Raw genomic sequence first — 16,406 nt, 5'->3', positions numbered from 1 at the left:
GTTCTCAAAGAGGGATTCAGGTGGCCTGCAAGCAGGTTTCAAAAGGTTCACCAAGCTGGGCAGACATTAGACTCACTGGGGCCAGGGCAGAAAGCTGAAGACTGTGCGGGGCTGAAATGCCCTGCCACCTGGGACTGAAGCCAAAGGCTGAGCAACTTAGCTTCGCAGGGCTATCTATGGCACAGGGCCCCAGGCAATTGCCCTGTTTGCTACCCCCTGACACTGGCCCTGGCGAAAAACGCCAGGTGAAAAACAGTGAAAAACAGTTGTGGCACAGGTGGGCCATGGAGTTTTTATAGCATGTGGGGGAAGCTCAGACAGAAAAAGGTTGAGAACCCCTGCTCTAGTCAATCTTCTTTGTTGCCTACTTTAGTGATGGGTACATACAACCCACCTAAAGCTCTCAATATGCCTTGATAGCTAAACTTGGTAATTTCCCTACTAAACGTACCTAAACTTATTAACAGGCCGCTAACCTCAGTATGGCCAGCAAGCCAACACATCTGGAGTCCTTAGACCAAGACCATTTGGAGATAGAGTGAGTCAAAACATACATAAATGAATTAAATACATTTTAAAATGAAAAAAAAATGAATGTTTTCAAAAAATTAAGTGCAGGGAATTTCTTAAAAAATATTGTATTTTTAAAACTCATTTATTATTTTTGATTCCCAGCTTCCTGGAAAAATTCTGGCAGGAGTTGTGGCATGTGAAATTTTAGGAAAATACGGTGAAATCTGGCCCTATTGAAGTCAATGGGAGTTTTGCAATTGACTTCAGTGGAGTCAGGAATTGACCAGTTTTGTCGGGGAGGGGACGGGATTTGAGGAGGGTTGAAAAATAGATTTATAGTAGGAAACTATCTTAACTATGGAGCCACTACCAACTCCCTGTAATACAGTACTGAGGAAACAGGACTCCATGTGTAAAGTCTCCTCCAAAAGGTATCGCCCATAGAATGGAAGCCAATTTTTCCAGTTTGGAAAGATCTTCATCCTTCCAAGAGCTGAGCTGATCCTTCTGGATTTGAAGTTTGTAGTTCTTGGAATTTTAAACCTGATGCTTAGATTCGCTAACCAAAAAAACCCTTAATTAATGCAGAACTATGGTTGCCTTGTGGTATCTCATGGCCTTCCAGAACCTCGAGTTCAATAACACTCAAACCACTAAAAAACAGGAAATGAACAGTTAATTAGATCCCTAAGTGGTCCTCTAACAGTTAGATAACCCTTTGCATAGAGAATAAAATAGATAAAGTGTTCCTCTCCGTTCCTAGCTCTCAAACACTTATTTATATCCAATCCTGAAAAATTTCCATATGCAAAAACATGGGAGTTCTGTGTATGGAACAAGGGTCAAATCAAACCAAATAGTTAATGCTTGCTACATTTTTGTTATTTTCCAGTTACATTAACCACAAACAGATCCACGGATTAAATGAAAGCATCTCAGATCACCTATGCTCCACCAAAAATGTTACATATCATCTATACCAAGAGCAAACACATATGGTCAGGCATAGTCAGAATGAAGGCACATATATTTAGGGAAACTTCAGAGAATTTGAGGATTTTCTTTTCTTTTCTTCTGCATGTGTTAGTATATTTTAACTGTTGGCCGTCTACAGTTAATTTAATTTGTCACATTAAATTGGCTTAATTTAGACTATTTAAAAAGGACTCATCTGGGAACCTCATTCCACATTTTAAAAGGCATGTGGAATTGTTTATTTGTTCAGCTCTTTTCTGAGGTGAATAGATTAACTGGAAACAGTTCAGTAAACATGCCAAGAGGTGTTACTGATACATCAACATAATTGTTTTGCAAACTATCCACAGCTTTTAACTGTATCTTCTTCTTCTGCTCAAATATTTAAAGTCATATTATCCTGCACTAAAGATTACTTTAAAGGTTTTAAAAGACTCTCAAAATGTGGCTACAACATCTTTTAAGAATGTAAATCTCAATCTGCAGACGAAATTCCCATGACTAAAAAACTGTGTTCAGACTTTTGAAATAGCTATTAAAAAAAAAAAAAGCAAACTAAAGACAATAGAAGGAAAAAATCTTTGGAATTATTTTCTTTAGAAATTAAGATTCTGTCAAATGCCTAGCATGCTTTTGGATTGTATTAAATAATAATAAAATTAATAATTAATAAGGATTTTTAAATACAAGTTGCAGGTGTCCATAAGTGAAATGCCAACATTTCGACAGCCTTCTCTGATTGGAAAGCCACCATGCTGACTACTGTAACATGCAATATTTTGCTAGTGACATTTGCTTATATGTCTACTAGATTTTATTTTCTGTAACATAGTTGTGTCGTTTATTTCTTGGAAATATTAACTCTGTATCATGCTGTAAAATAACATTTTTTCTTTATTTCTAAATATATGCTATGTTTTTGTATATGTAGCTACAGCTACTTAAGGTTAAATAATTGCATTGTCAGCTTTGTGGACTTCTAACCACATTATTTCCCACTATTTTTCATTAATAAACATACAATTACACAGCAACTTTCATCCTTAAGGTTCCCAATGTGCTTCCCAAATTCTGTACTGCATGTCCATGAATCATTTCAGGTTGGGGGGTGGAGGTTAGCAGCCAGGCAGATCATGGGACCTATATCTGTGCAAACCTCACCTTTTCAGATTTTGTCTGATCAGGTGCATTATGTGATAAGGAAGAATTTAATTTACCTTTTCAGAAGAGTGAAGGGTTGTGTTGACTGAACAATGATTCTAACTTGTGTTCCAGGGAGCTAAAACTGCTGCTTTTAGACAGCTAAACCATCTCTGTTATCAGCCTTTAATGTGACTTTCCTCCTCTCAAACTATGTAATTAACTCACATGGTTATAAATAGGGGTTATGCATACATATTCAGAGGAGAATAAATTCTCATGGGGGGCTTGGGGATGATGGTCACTTTCTAGGCCTAAATTCTTTGATTGGCTATCTGAAATTTGCCTTGCGGTGGGAATGATTAACTCATCATCTGTTGAGGTACCTTCATAAAGTGTTGTACTTGGTTTCTAATATATCATGTTCCTTTATCTTTTTATGGTAGCAGTGGGGTTTATGGGGAATATGTTAGTGTCCTTGCTATATTGCCTTTTTAGGGAAGATGGGACCTTTAAAGAAGCAACAAACAACACAGACAAACATACTTTGATCTCATCTCTGCTGCTTTAGTGTTTATAGTGCATTGAGTATTTCAAGTGCACATTAAAGAGAAGTATAGAGATCATGTAAAACTACCCAAGAGCTGCATACAGCTGTCCTAGTCAGCATTGTGTGTCTGATGGTGTTAGACAGCCCGTTTCCGGTTCTCTGGAAACAAACAAAAAATGCAATTCCCATTGGCCTCAGAGCAGAACTATCTCTTATCCCAGCAGCCCACTGAGGTCTCAGTGATCGTGGGAATGATTGGCTAATGAACACACACACAATCTTCAGAGAGCATTTCTGCTCAAATAACAGAAAGGGCCTTTGATAGTGAGTCTTTACACATGTCCCAGGCAAGTGTGAAAGAATATTTGGGGCCTGGTTTTGAAAAATGAGCTCAAGTTTGGTGCCCCCAATTCTGTACCCACAAATAATCTTGGGGCAAATAACTGCAGATACAGTTGATAACACACTTGCAGCCTGACGATACTGGCAGATCAGGTAGTCAAACGTTTAAATCTCATAAAATAGGTCTGCAGTTATTTGCAGCCACAAAATTATGCACACAGTTACTGTGGGCACAAAATCAGGTACCAGGCTGAGCTCTTTTAAGAGTCAGTGTCTTATTGTAAAGCATCTCGGAACAACTAGAGCAAGCAATGGCTGCTTAGTAATTCACTATGCTTCTCAGAGTAAATGTAAATCACAGAATGGAGGATCTGAGTGCACTATTCTATGCTGTGAGAGTGTTGGTGAATGGCAGAGCAAAGGCCAGGGAATGACGGCTCCTCATGTTATGCCAGGTTCTGTCAGTGACTCTCTTAATTTCACTGTACCTCAGTTTAGTCACTTATAAAACTAGTATAATAATACCTTCCTCACAGGGGTATTACAGGGGGCTTTAGTCTGCCAATCTAGCATGTTTCACCACTATTACATTTACTTACAAATGATTTTCAAAGTGTCTGTGCATCACCCATTTGGGTGCTGGCCCAAGACTGGGGCTCTAAAGCAGGAGCGGGCAAACTTTTTGGGCCGAGGGCCACATCTGGGTGAGGAAATTGTGTGCAGGGCCCGGGCAGGGAGTTGGGGTGCAGGAGGGTGTGCGAGGTGTGGGAGTGGGTGAGGTGTACAGGAATGGGCTCAGGGCAAGGGATTGGGGCAGAGGAGGCATGCAGGGTATATGAAGGGCCTCAGGGAAGGGGGTTGGGGTGCAGGAGGAGTGCGGAGTGCAAGAGGGGGCTCAGGGCAGGGGTGCAGGAGGGATGCAGGATGCGACAGGGGGCTCAGGGCAGGGGGTTAGGGTGCACGGGGGTGCAGAGTGGGACAAGGGGCTCAGGGCAGGGCATTGGGGTGCAAGAGGGGTGTGGGGTGCAGCAGGGGGCTCAGGGCAGGGGGTTGGGGTGCACAGGGGTGCAGGGTGAAGCAGGGGGCTTAGGGCAGGGAGTTGGGGTGCAAGAGGGGTGTGGGGTGCAGCAGGGGGCTCAGGGCAGGGGGTTGGGGTGCACAGGGGTGCAGGGTGAAGCAGGGGGCTCAGGGCAGGAAGTTGGGGTGCAGGAGGGCTGCAAGGTGCAGGCAGGGGGCTTAGGGCAGGGAGCTGCGGGGCAGGGTGCAGGAGGGGTTCGGGCTCCGGCCTGGCGCCACTTACCTAAAGTGGCTCCAGGGTGGCAGCGGTGCGCACCAGGGCCAGGGCAGGCTCCCTGCATGCCTGCCCTAGCCCCATGCCGTGCCACTCTAGGAAGCAGCCGGAACCATGTCCCTGTGCAGCCCCTGGAGGAGGGGGGGCACAGGGCTCCATGTGCTGCCCTTGCCACGCCTCCAGGTACCTCCCCCAAAGCTCCCATTAGCCATGGTTCCCCATTCCCGGCCAATGGGAGCTGTGGGGGGCGGTGCCTGGAGGCAAGGGCAACGCACGGAGCCCTCTGCCCACCCCCTAGGGTCCCAGGGACATGGTGCCAGCCCCTTCTGAGAGTGGCGCGGGCCTGCGACACCGTCGGGGGCAATCCCACAGGCCGAATCCAAAGCCCTGAGGGGCCAGACTCGGCCCGGGGGCCGTAGTTTGCCCACCCCTGCTCTAAAGTATTACTGTGATACAAATAATATGTAATGATAATATATCTGCTAAAAGCTGTATAGGTTCCTTAGATGAAAGGTACTACATAAAGTATTATGCTCTCTTGCTCACTCCCTAGCTGTCAAAGTTGTAAGAGTCATGATGACTAACCACCATAGTCAGAAAGGAAATGCGAGGGAAAAAATGGTACTTACTATACTTATTAATAGATAGGCAAAGGAGAACACAAGGCATGGAATGAAGGCAAAGCTATACAATTTACCGTTTTTATGCCCTGCAAAAATGTTCTTTTTTCTTTATTTTTTGGAGCTCAGGGGTTAATTGCAGAATAACCTACCTCACTGGCTTTGTGTTGCTGATGTTGGCATAACAATACGCTGTTGTGGTTTTCCCTTGATCCTTCATTACTCTGAACACAGAAAATACACAGAAATCTGAAACCTTTCAAGGGAGGAAGTTGGGTTTTCACAACAAGATCTAGATGCAAAATGCTTTACAATTTATGGCAGGAATTGGTGCCAGGAGATTAAAATAACAACAGTAAATGAACAAACAGTTAGAATCTGGGTAATAACATTGTAGCACATTTATAAGGTTTCATAAGTGTTTCTGCATGCTGCTAAAATCTCTTCAAATATGAGTGCGAAGGCAAATAGGTCTAAAATCCTCACTAATATACTCAGGCAGTTTCCAGGCATTTTGAACATACAGTGACAAATGTCATACATCATATCATCCAACGGATGAGCAGACAATAACACCTACAAACATAAGATTTATTATACCAGTCAGATTACTGGTCTCTCTAATCTGGAATCAGGCTTCCAGCGGTGGCCAGTACCTATGCTCCAGAGGGCACAGGAAGAAATCCTATAATATCTCCTGATCTGTGCAATGCAGAATATGGGGATGTAAAGGAATTGGCTCCTGACCCCCATGGTGCTGACCATACTCCCTGAAGCACGAGCTTTAACTTGTACTGTATCACTCTAGGTTGCATAGTTGTATTAATGGCCACAAAATTAGTCTTTGCCCTTCTGTAAATCTCTCTAAGGTATTTGTGACACAATGACTTTACTTCCCTTGGGACCAAAGTCCACATGTCAATATATGCAATGTAAAGGCATCTTTGTTTTTATTTGTTCCAAACTGACTGCATTCTCAAATCTAATTATGCTTTTAAAACCATTGTTTAAAATCGGTCACTTAATCGGACCCAGTGTGGTCCAATTCCTTGAATCATTCACTAGTTCAATTTAATTATTACATCTTGCCTAAGGAAGCTGTTCCAGAAATTTCTGGCATTTCTCTTGCATTCACCTATTGAGTTCATCTATTAAGAATGGAGCTCTCAAATGGAATGCAAGATGATCCATGAGAACAACAGATTTGTTATTCATGAGTCAGATTTTCAAAAGTACCCTCTAATTTTCGGTGTCTAATTGGAGTGCCCAATTTTACATCGCTAGGGCCTGATTTTCAAAGATGCTGAGCACGTGTGATCCTTTGACATCAGCACAAGTGTCTAATATAGAGGCCACTTTTGAAAATGTAAACCCATATAATTTAGCCACAGAACATAAGCAATCATATATATGAATGTTTGCTTACAAGTTATAACACACTCTGGGCCATGTTTACAGTTTTTATTAACAATGCCAATATCTGTGTATCAAGAGACAAACTGACTCCTATACTTAAGAACATGAGGCCTCATTTTCGCTAAGTCTCCAACTAATTTTGTGTTCTCCCTTGGTTATTATTGGATCTTGATGATGATTCACCAGATGAAACATTTATTGGTACAGGTCTAATAAAACTTTTCTCTAACACTTTTTGCTGTAGAATGAAATTTAAGATACAAAAATAAAGGGATGGGGATTAAGGATTCTTTAGTGTCATCTCTGATAGTGGGATTGTCTTGCTCCATACATTTACAGTAGAAGGAGACCCATCTGTCCCTATGCAAGGAGATTAGAGAGTACTTGGCAAATTTCCCCCAGAAATGCCTGCTGAAATCACTTTTGGGTGTCACTGAAGCACTGATGATGTGACTGTTATGTCATACATTCATATAACATAGGCCATAACTTGTGGTGCTTAATTGCAGAGATTCCAAGTAAAGTACATGGGCTAAGCTTAAAGCTGTTGTAAGTCAGTTCAACCCTTCTGAAATCAGATATGTGCACTGCAATTGCAGACTCAGGCATAAAAATTCTTACAATAGCGTTTTCTCAACAAATAATTAGCTACAGATAGGTTGATAGCCAAATGTCTTTTCAAGTCATACCATGGATATCACCTCTCGTTTACATTGGTGCAACTAGGAAGGATGGTCTTGTGGTTATGCCACAGGTTTCCTGTGAGAGCTTAGACAAGTCACGTAATTGCTCTATGCCTCAGTTGCCCCCCATCTGCAAAATGATTATATAAATATTCCCTTTGCCCATCCTTTCTATTTAGTTCACAAACTCTTATTGGCAGGGACTGTCTGTTACTGTGTGTTTATACAGTGCATAGCACAGTGGGACCCCAGTATTGGTTGGAGTCGCTCACTGCTATTGTAATATTACTGCTAACCATACTAGGAAAATCTGGCCTTTATTCACAATTGTGACAATGTGAAATGCCCTGTCCCTCTCTGGGTTATACTGTATGTTGAGATTACAGAATGTCTCACTTAAACACAGGTGGTCCCAAGCATTTGGTATCGTCAAAGTAGAATTTGGGACTGACACGTACAAGGCAACAAGAACATTTTAATCAAACTATGACATAAGGTAAGTGGGACTGTTGCTGTCCATCTCTGACAGCTGCTAGTGCAGTATGTGTGGATCAACCCATGTATCATAAAAGGACCATTGTTCCCAGCCATCCCTATGAAGAAATTTATATTACCAACAACAGGCTGCTTTCATCAGCTGAGCTGACGAATTGATTTTCTTCTCCTGATACTTCAAACCAGCTGTTGCTTTATGGCAAATGCACTGGATAAAAATATCAGGCATTATATTTCCAATGCAGACGCTATCTCTTTGGACATTACTCGCACTTCTGGATAAGAAACTGTTTTTCCTAATCCACATTCCATGGGGAGAGTGGCTGATCTTATTTTGAAGCTGAAAATAAAGCCACATATGGGAAATAGTATGTGGATACTTCTTTTTATTCTTTCATCAGCAGTAGTAAATTGTACAAAAATGCCTCCAATGATGAAGGCCATATTTGCTATACTTTTGGCTATTTTAATGATATTGCTTACTAAAAACCTGAGTTCTAAGAACAAAATATGTTTAGCCACGTACACATGATCACAATAAATAATTAAAAAGAGTGGAAGTATAGTTTACTGGTTAGTATGCTTGTATGGGACTTGGCAGACGTGGGTTCAAGTCCTTGCTCTGTCACAAATGTGTAGTGTGCCTCAGTTCCCACCTGTAAAATGTTGCTAATAGCACTTCCTAACTTAATGGAAGTGCAGCGAGGATAAATACATGAGAAGATGCTTGGATGCTATCATAATGGGAGCCATATAAGTATCTTATGGGGATTATCTTCCACAATAAAGTAACTAGCAGCATCACTATTCTCAGATCTCTTATTATGCTCATTGATTTGAAATGTCCTTAATCTCATGTTCACAGCAGGGGTCTTGCCTACTCTGAATATTTAGGGAAATCTCTCTCCGACACCGCCCTCCCACTCCCCACCCCCGTGCTGGCACTGGTGCTGCTCTCCCAGTACTAACACTGGTGGAAATGCTAGTGTAGGCTGGCCACTGGTGTATTTACTGTACTTTGTCATCTAGAATGGCTTGGTTAGAAGATACAGCAGTAAAAACCGCAGCAGCTACCATATCTATCATTGCTAGCACCAGCGGTTATTTTCTTGAAATCCTCAGGGTAGTGACTACCAGGTGGTTCATTTATATCTGGCTCTAAGAAAGGAAATGAATAATAACACCTCCAGCATTGTGTTTTATGTGAAAAGAGAGGGAGGATGGATGTGTGGTTAACACTTGTAGCTGCAAGGCACTCAGATACCAGGTGTGATAGAGTTGTAAATAGATAGATTGATTAGACAGAAGTTAGGAGATGTGGGTTCTATTCTTGAATCGGTCACAGACTACCTGCGTGACCTGAGTAGCTTTCTGCCTTAGTACCCTTATCCAGAAAACTCAGCTAATGATACTTTCCTACTTTCCAGGGGTGTTCATCAGGCTAATGTAATTCATGTTTTCATTGAGATCCTCCGATGGAAGGTGCTAGAGAAATGCAACGTATTATTATAGCATTATTTATTTCTGTAACACACTAAAACATGGCAGGCATATGTTCAAAAGGTTTAACTTCGTAAAACCAATGCCTTGAGAACTGATCCTAGGATAAATATTAGCAGTTTTGAATTTGCATGAATTTAGGTGCTGAGAAATGTTAATCTGGTAGCTCCAAATAACACTTCTGAATAATACAAGCAGTGCAAATATTACTGCATGTATTCTTTTTTATTTGTTTTTCCTCTCTAGAATACCTTGGCAAAAGCATTATATGACAACAAGGCTGAGTGTTCAGATGAGTTAGCCTTCCGCAAAGGAGACATCCTAACGGTTCTTGAGCAGAATGTTTTAGAGAGTGAAGGATGGTGGAAATGTTCCCTCCATGGAAGACAAGGTCTGGCTCCTGCTAATCGCCTCCAACTCCTTGCTGGTTCCCAGGAAGGAACATTGTCTCCCTCCTCTGAGCATGATTCTCAGGAATTGCCCATCTGTCAACAAAATATCTACCAGGTTCCATCAGCTCCCAAGTCTTCCACGTTGTCACCTACGTATGAACGGATGGACAGTTGGATTAAGCCACTTCCTTCTTCTGTTTCTTCTCCACCTACTCAAGAAATATATCAAGTGCCAGCTTTAGCTGCACAATTATTCAGTGAAAAGATCCAAAGCCTAACCAATCAGGTAAGAATATAAGCAAGTATTAAGGTTTCAAGGGTTGGAAAATACCAGTGAAAGGGGAAGGGAAGCCTGATGGTTTTTACTTTTTCAGCAGGCTCCTAAGGGCTTGAGAATTTCAGTTGAAAGTTGCAGTGAAGTCAGCCAAGTAAACAATGCTTTGTTTAGGCTACTTGAATAAATACTGTTATTCTATTGGAAATATTCCCATAAAACACATATAGTCATCCCTGGAATCACATCACCCCCCACTGAAAAACAGCCACCTCCGTGACGTAAGTGGCAGCTATATAACTGCCCAATCATTTAGGACAGGAAGTGAAGAGGAATATAATAACTGCTTTGGGTGGAATATAGCGATTTAAGGTTCCTACAAACACATGCTAAAATTCCTTAAGCTATAAAATTCCAGAGCTTCATCTGTTAGTGGTTGAGGCACAGACACACATTCCTTTGGTTTTGACACTTATAGAAGATAATTTGTAACAATGTGGTTATAGAACTTCTCAGCCAGACTATCATCTTCTCTTGCTGCAACTCTCTTCCCTTTAGTCTCTCCACCTCTCATTTCTTCAACAAGTGCAGAATGCTGCTGCCGGTCGCCTCATGCACCAGGTCACCTCCTTCTCCAGATAACTCCATTGAGTCCCTATCCATTTCAGGAGACACTTCAAAACTGCTCCCTTGTTTCAGCTTCTCAGTGAGAGACCCTCTCTTTCTCTGCTCGCCTTTCTTTAGGCTTGGATGCATGATTACCCAGTTCACATTTGGGTGATCCCATCAATACTCGGGCACTCAACAGCCCGTATAAGTGCCAAGTATTATTTTTATTAAATGTGAATTGAGTGCCCTAACATAGGCAGTTGAAAATAGCTGTCCCTGTAACAAAGAATTGCCTCGGAGGCCTTCCTAATGAAAAATGACCAGTAATAGCAGGAATTTATCAGTGAAGTTCACTATAGTTTATTTTACTTTATGTTTTGTCTCACAGACTCATGGGGCCGTGGGTATGGGAGCTTCACATTAACCATCCCCTAAATGAAACTTATGTTACAAAGGTTAAATGATCTAAGGCAGAGACTTAAATATTAAGTCAGTCTATAAAGGATGCAGACGATTCATCTAATCATTTACTCTGAGCCATCTCATGTTGCTCCATTTACCTCCTTTAGCCATTTTTCCTACCTTTGCATCAAAAGGAAGGATACCGTGACAACAGTGTTGCTCTATGTATTACCTGGTGAACAGATGCTGAAAAACCAAGGGAACTTAGTGTATCTGTGGAGATTGAGGTCCATTTTTTCAAAATTGCACTCCCAGTTTTTCATGTGTGATTACCATAATTGCACAATCAAAGTGTGTAAATGAATGTTCAAGGGAACATAGTTAGCCTTCTGCACAGGCAATGATCTGATCTATGCACCTACTTGCAAAGAAGGCGTACACACACTGGGCATGACAGTGCACGAACGTTTTGCATATGCAGTTGTGCCCCCAACTTTTAAAAAAATCAGGCCCTGAAATTGTCACATACCCATTTTCCATTGAATTAGGAGCACAAGCTGAGAGTTACATGGCTTTGCTATCTATCTATCTATCTATCTATCTATCTATCTATACTGCTGCCCTGTGATACCTGCTAAGCTGTTATATGTTGACTCTACCTTGTTCAGCAATAGCTGTTTCCTTTAACAAGGAAAGAAAAGTTTCAGAGTAGCAGCCGTGTTAGTCTGTATTCGCAAAAAGAAAAGGAGTACTTGTGGCACCTTAGAGACTAACCAATTTATTTGACCATAAGCTTTTCGTGAATTACATACTGCATCTGATGAAGTGAGCTGTAGCTCACGAAAGCTTATGCTCAAATAAATTGGTTAGTCTCTAAGGTGCCACAAGGAAAGAAAAAACACTTTAAAATCGTTAAGATGTTTCAAATATTTACACTTTCAGGTTTGCCTGAGTTACATCACAGTTGCTACTAAAAGAACAATTGTACCACTGGAGTCAACAGCCACATGTACACATGCATTTAAAGGTGTAGAGGTAGACAGCCCATCTGAGTACAGCAGTACAAATCGAAGTATCCTAGATTACCCCATGTAGATAGTATGGGACAACTGGCATATCTTCTGACATGTTCAGCTGTTCTCTGAGCAGCTGGGTGAAACTACTCAGTCTTTGAGGGACTCTGATTGAAAAAAATAAACCCCTCTGAAAAACCCTGTGTGCATGCTCCACCTACACTTTAAAGATTGTAATTTTTTTTTACTTCTCATCCAATAAAAATTTCAGCCATCTGTTGTCTTAGCCTGCTTGACCCTGAAAATATACAAAGCGATTTCTTTTCTGTAGCAAATCGGGTAATAAGATATGATATTCACTGATTCACATTTTACTATCAACCAAATAAGATTGTCTGTATCTGAAAGTAGATTTGGGCCAAACCAGAACCTTTTAGCTGGACTCTACTTACCTTCTTACCTGCTCTGCGCAGAAAAATAAAGCCTGTTCTCTTACAGTTCTGTCAGTGTAGATGGTTTGTAAGAGAAATGGCTCCTTTTGCAAAATAATAACGGAATTCATGTTCACTTATTGATTTCCTTTCCTTACAAGAAACTAGTCAGCCAGGCCTTTCTCAAACATGTAACAGGCAGATAAAAAGCTGGGGCCTTGTCCTTCCGCCACACAGTATGTCCTTCCACCACATTGCTCTGAATTTGGTGGGTGTGACAGTTCGATGTGGTGGAGAACACTGCCTCTCACTTTTAAATGGCTTATTGCAACATAAAGCTTCAGTAGAAGCTCCTTCAGGTCAGAAATTTGGTGTTGCAATGGTTTATGCCTGACTAACCTAATTGCCTTCTGTGATGAGATAACTGGCTCTGTGGATGAGGGGAAAGCAGTGGACGTGTTATTCCTTGGCTTTAGCAAACCTTTTGATATGGTCTCCCAAAGTATTCTTGCCAGCAAGTTAAAGAAGTATGGGCTGGATGAATGGACTATAAGGTGGATAGAAAGCTGGCTAGATCATCTGGCTCAACGGGTAGTGATCAATGGCTCCATGTCTAGTTGGCAGCCGGTATCAAGCAGAGTGCCCCAGGGGTCGGTCCTGGGGCCGGTTTTGTTCACTGTCTTCATTAATGATCTGGAGAATGGTGTGGACTGCACCCTCAGCATGTCTGCAGATGACACTAAACTGGGAGGAGTGGTAGATACGCTGGAGGGTAGGGATAGGATACAGAGGGACCTAGACAAATTAGAGGATTGGGCCAAAAGAAATCTGATGAGGTTCAACAAGGACAAGTGCAGAGTCCTGCATTTAGGATGGAAGAATCCCATGCACTGCTACAGACTAGAGACCAAGTGGCTAGATAGCAGTTCTGCAGAAAAGCACCTAGGGGTTACAGTGGACGAGAAGCTGGATATGAGTCAACAGTGTGCCCTTGTTGCCAAGAAGGCTAACGGCATTTTGGGCTGTATAAGCAGGAGCATTGCCAGCAGATCGAGGGACGTGATCATTCCCCTCTATTCGGCTTTGGTGAGGCCTCATCTGGAGTATTGTGTCCGGTTTTGGGCCCCACTCTACAAGAAGGATGTGGAAAAATTGGAAAACGTCCAGCGGAGGGCAACAAAAATGATTAGGGGGCTGGAGCGCATAACTTCTGAGGAGAGGCTGAGGGAACTGGGATTATTTAGTTTGCAGAAGAGAAAAATGAGGGGGGGATTTGATAGCTGTTTTCAACTACCTGAAAGGGGGTTCCAAAGAGGAATGATCTAGGCTGTTCTCAGTGGTAGAAGATGACAGAACAAGGAGTAATGGTCTCAAGTTGCAGTGGGAAAGGTTTAGGTTGGATATTAGGAAAAACTTTTTCACTAGGAGGGTGGTAAAGCCCTGGAATGGTTTACCTAAGGAGGTGGTGGAATCTTCTTCCTTAGAGGTTTTTAAGGTCAGGCTTGAGAAAGCCCTGGCTGGGATGATTTAGTTGGGGATTGGCCCTGCTTTGAGCAGGGGGTTGGACTAGATGACCTCCTGAGGTTCCTTCCGACCCCTGATATTCTATGATTCTGTGATTTATAGACCCACTGTGCAGTATCAAGGGCGTCTCATTGCTGAATAGACAAAATTCAGGGTTGTTTTGGAGTGAGTGAAAAATCCTTTTCCCAGTGTTCATATCTATTTGCACTCTGATAGCATTTTAACTAAACATATCCACAGCCTCCCGTCATGGTGGTATTTTCATTCTTATGCCTCTTAAAACAACGTTTCAAGCAAACAATGAAATAAATCTGTAACAGGTCTCTGCATTAGAGCTCCCTCATCAGACTCATGTGCTCTAGGAGTTGGACAGGACCAGAGGAAGAGGTGAGAACAACAGACTTGCTCCTTCTGAGAGAAGTCCAACCTCCTTTATAGCACCACATACTTTAATAATATTGGTGCTACCACCCACTATAATCTCCTCTCACTTGAAAACCATGCTCTGAAGTGTCCCTACCCTCTGTTTGCCAGAAGCTGGGAATGGGCGACAGGGAATGGATCACTTGATGATTACCTGTTCTTTTCATTCCCTCTGGGGCACCTGGTATTGGCCACTGTCGGAAGGCAAGATACTGGCTAGATGGACCATTGGTCTGACTCAGTAAGGCCGTTTTTATGTTCTTATGTTCCTGTACCCATAGGAAAGCTGGAGTAGAAACCCCATGGATCTCTTTTCAGTTTTACTTTTTGGGAGCCAAAAGATCTAGTTGGTATCTGGATCAGGATTGATTCACTACACATCTTCTATATTTCCTGGGCTATATGTGAGGCAATATATATATGTGAGGCCTTTAATCTGGCAATAATTCATCTCTGAAATAGAGTGGAAATACTAGTAAAGGGGAATTATAGGAAAAATAAACCCTGTCTGTTTAATAGGCAGACAATGAGCAGTTTTCAAGTTTAGGGCCAGTGAATATTTGACAGAAGCTTTTTAATTAACACCCCAAAAGGAATTCTTCCAGGAATGGCCAGGAGACTCATCACATTCTCAAAGATGCCCTAAGATCACTTCAACTTTCTCATTACGTTCTTCTTCTTTTTTCCCCCTCAAGCACCAGTTTACTCTTCCCACACCATCTCGGGCCTCCATACCATATATAAAAAGTGAGGTTTATGATGTTCCATCACCACAACACCGAATGGCCCTATTCACTCAGGTGAGTCCTGTCATGTCACTGAATATGTCCATCAAGTGGGACTGGAATTCAGGACTTCTGAGTTCCTTATCATATGCAATGGTGTTATAAAATTTAAAAGTAAATTATTACTTTTTTATTCATTTATTGTTTGAACTCTGCTATAAAGATTGGTAGAGAATTCTATATGAAAGTTTAAAAAACCCAGTAAGAATCTGATTCTCTTTTAAATTTGATACATTTTTAAAAATAATATATCTGGATCCAAATCCTCAAAAATTAAGTGTAACATCCTACTGCGCCACCTAGTGCCCATCTCCCCTCCCTACAGCATTATGATATTCAACAGTCCTGCAGATTCTAAGAACTGTATCCTGCTCTGAGTACACACACAGAATACCTGCATGAACTCAAGGCACTTATGACCCTAAGTCTTCAAGTTGGTGCAGTGATAAACAATATTTAAGTCAACCTTACTTTTGTATTTTATTAGAGGTGTGCCACTCCACCCACAGCCAGAAAGGGCTCTATGCCGATCCTCTTCAAAGAATATATCCAGGAAGAGCAGCAACAGCTTTATGACATCCCATCCAGCCCAGAAAAGGCAAAAATCCATGTCCAGCAAGACTCTCCAGTGGGCAGTGTAAGTGTTACTCACTGAATGGCAGAGAATAGTCTCTCATTAATACTGTCACACTCATACAGCAGAACACATGCAAGGGTGTATGGTTATACTAATATGCTGTACATGCCTCTGATGTGAGGTGGAGCACCAGCACAATAGTTAAGTGCCATCAATCTGCCAAGAAGAATAAACATAAAAACAGCACTACGTCAATGTTACATTTCTTTAATATCATAGAACCATAGAAATGTAGGACTGGAAGGGACCTTGAGGGCTATCTAGTCCCTCCCCCTGTGCTGAGACAGGGTCAAGTGCACCTGTCCAAGATGATCCCTGACAGGTGTTTGTCTAACCTGTTCTTAAAAAACTCCAGTGATGGGGATTCCACAAACTCCCTTGGTAACCTAAC

The 16,406-nt window shown here is 41.9% G+C and overlaps 1 protein-coding gene across 6 annotated transcripts in view; it reads left to right on the top strand.

The window, feature by feature from the left end:
- Positions 1 to 16,406, top strand: part of CASS4 (Cas scaffold protein family member 4) — a 30,804-nt gene that overhangs the window by 6,367 nt on the left and 8,031 nt on the right. For 3 of the 6 annotated variants that reach the window (XM_037915792.2, XM_027822194.3, XM_043526575.1), the window contains exons 2-4: positions 9,772 to 10,203; positions 15,289 to 15,393; positions 15,866 to 16,015. In XM_037915792.2, coding sequence (XP_037771720.1) covers positions 9,772 to 10,203; positions 15,289 to 15,393; positions 15,866 to 16,015 — 687 coding nt within the window. Of the gene's footprint in view, positions 1 to 7,936; positions 8,027 to 9,771; positions 10,204 to 15,288; positions 15,394 to 15,865; positions 16,016 to 16,406 lie in introns of those variants that run through there. The other 3 variants (XM_043526572.1, XM_043526573.1, XM_043526574.1) reach the window with 2 other exon arrangements.

The sequence above is a fragment of the Chelonia mydas genome, chromosome 13 (assembly GCF_015237465.2).
Source record: "Chelonia mydas isolate rCheMyd1 chromosome 13, rCheMyd1.pri.v2, whole genome shotgun sequence".
NCBI lineage: Eukaryota > Metazoa > Chordata > Testudines > Cheloniidae > Chelonia > Chelonia mydas.
Note: the sequence above shows the minus strand (reverse complement) of the source record. Positions and strands in the feature narration are given on the sequence as shown.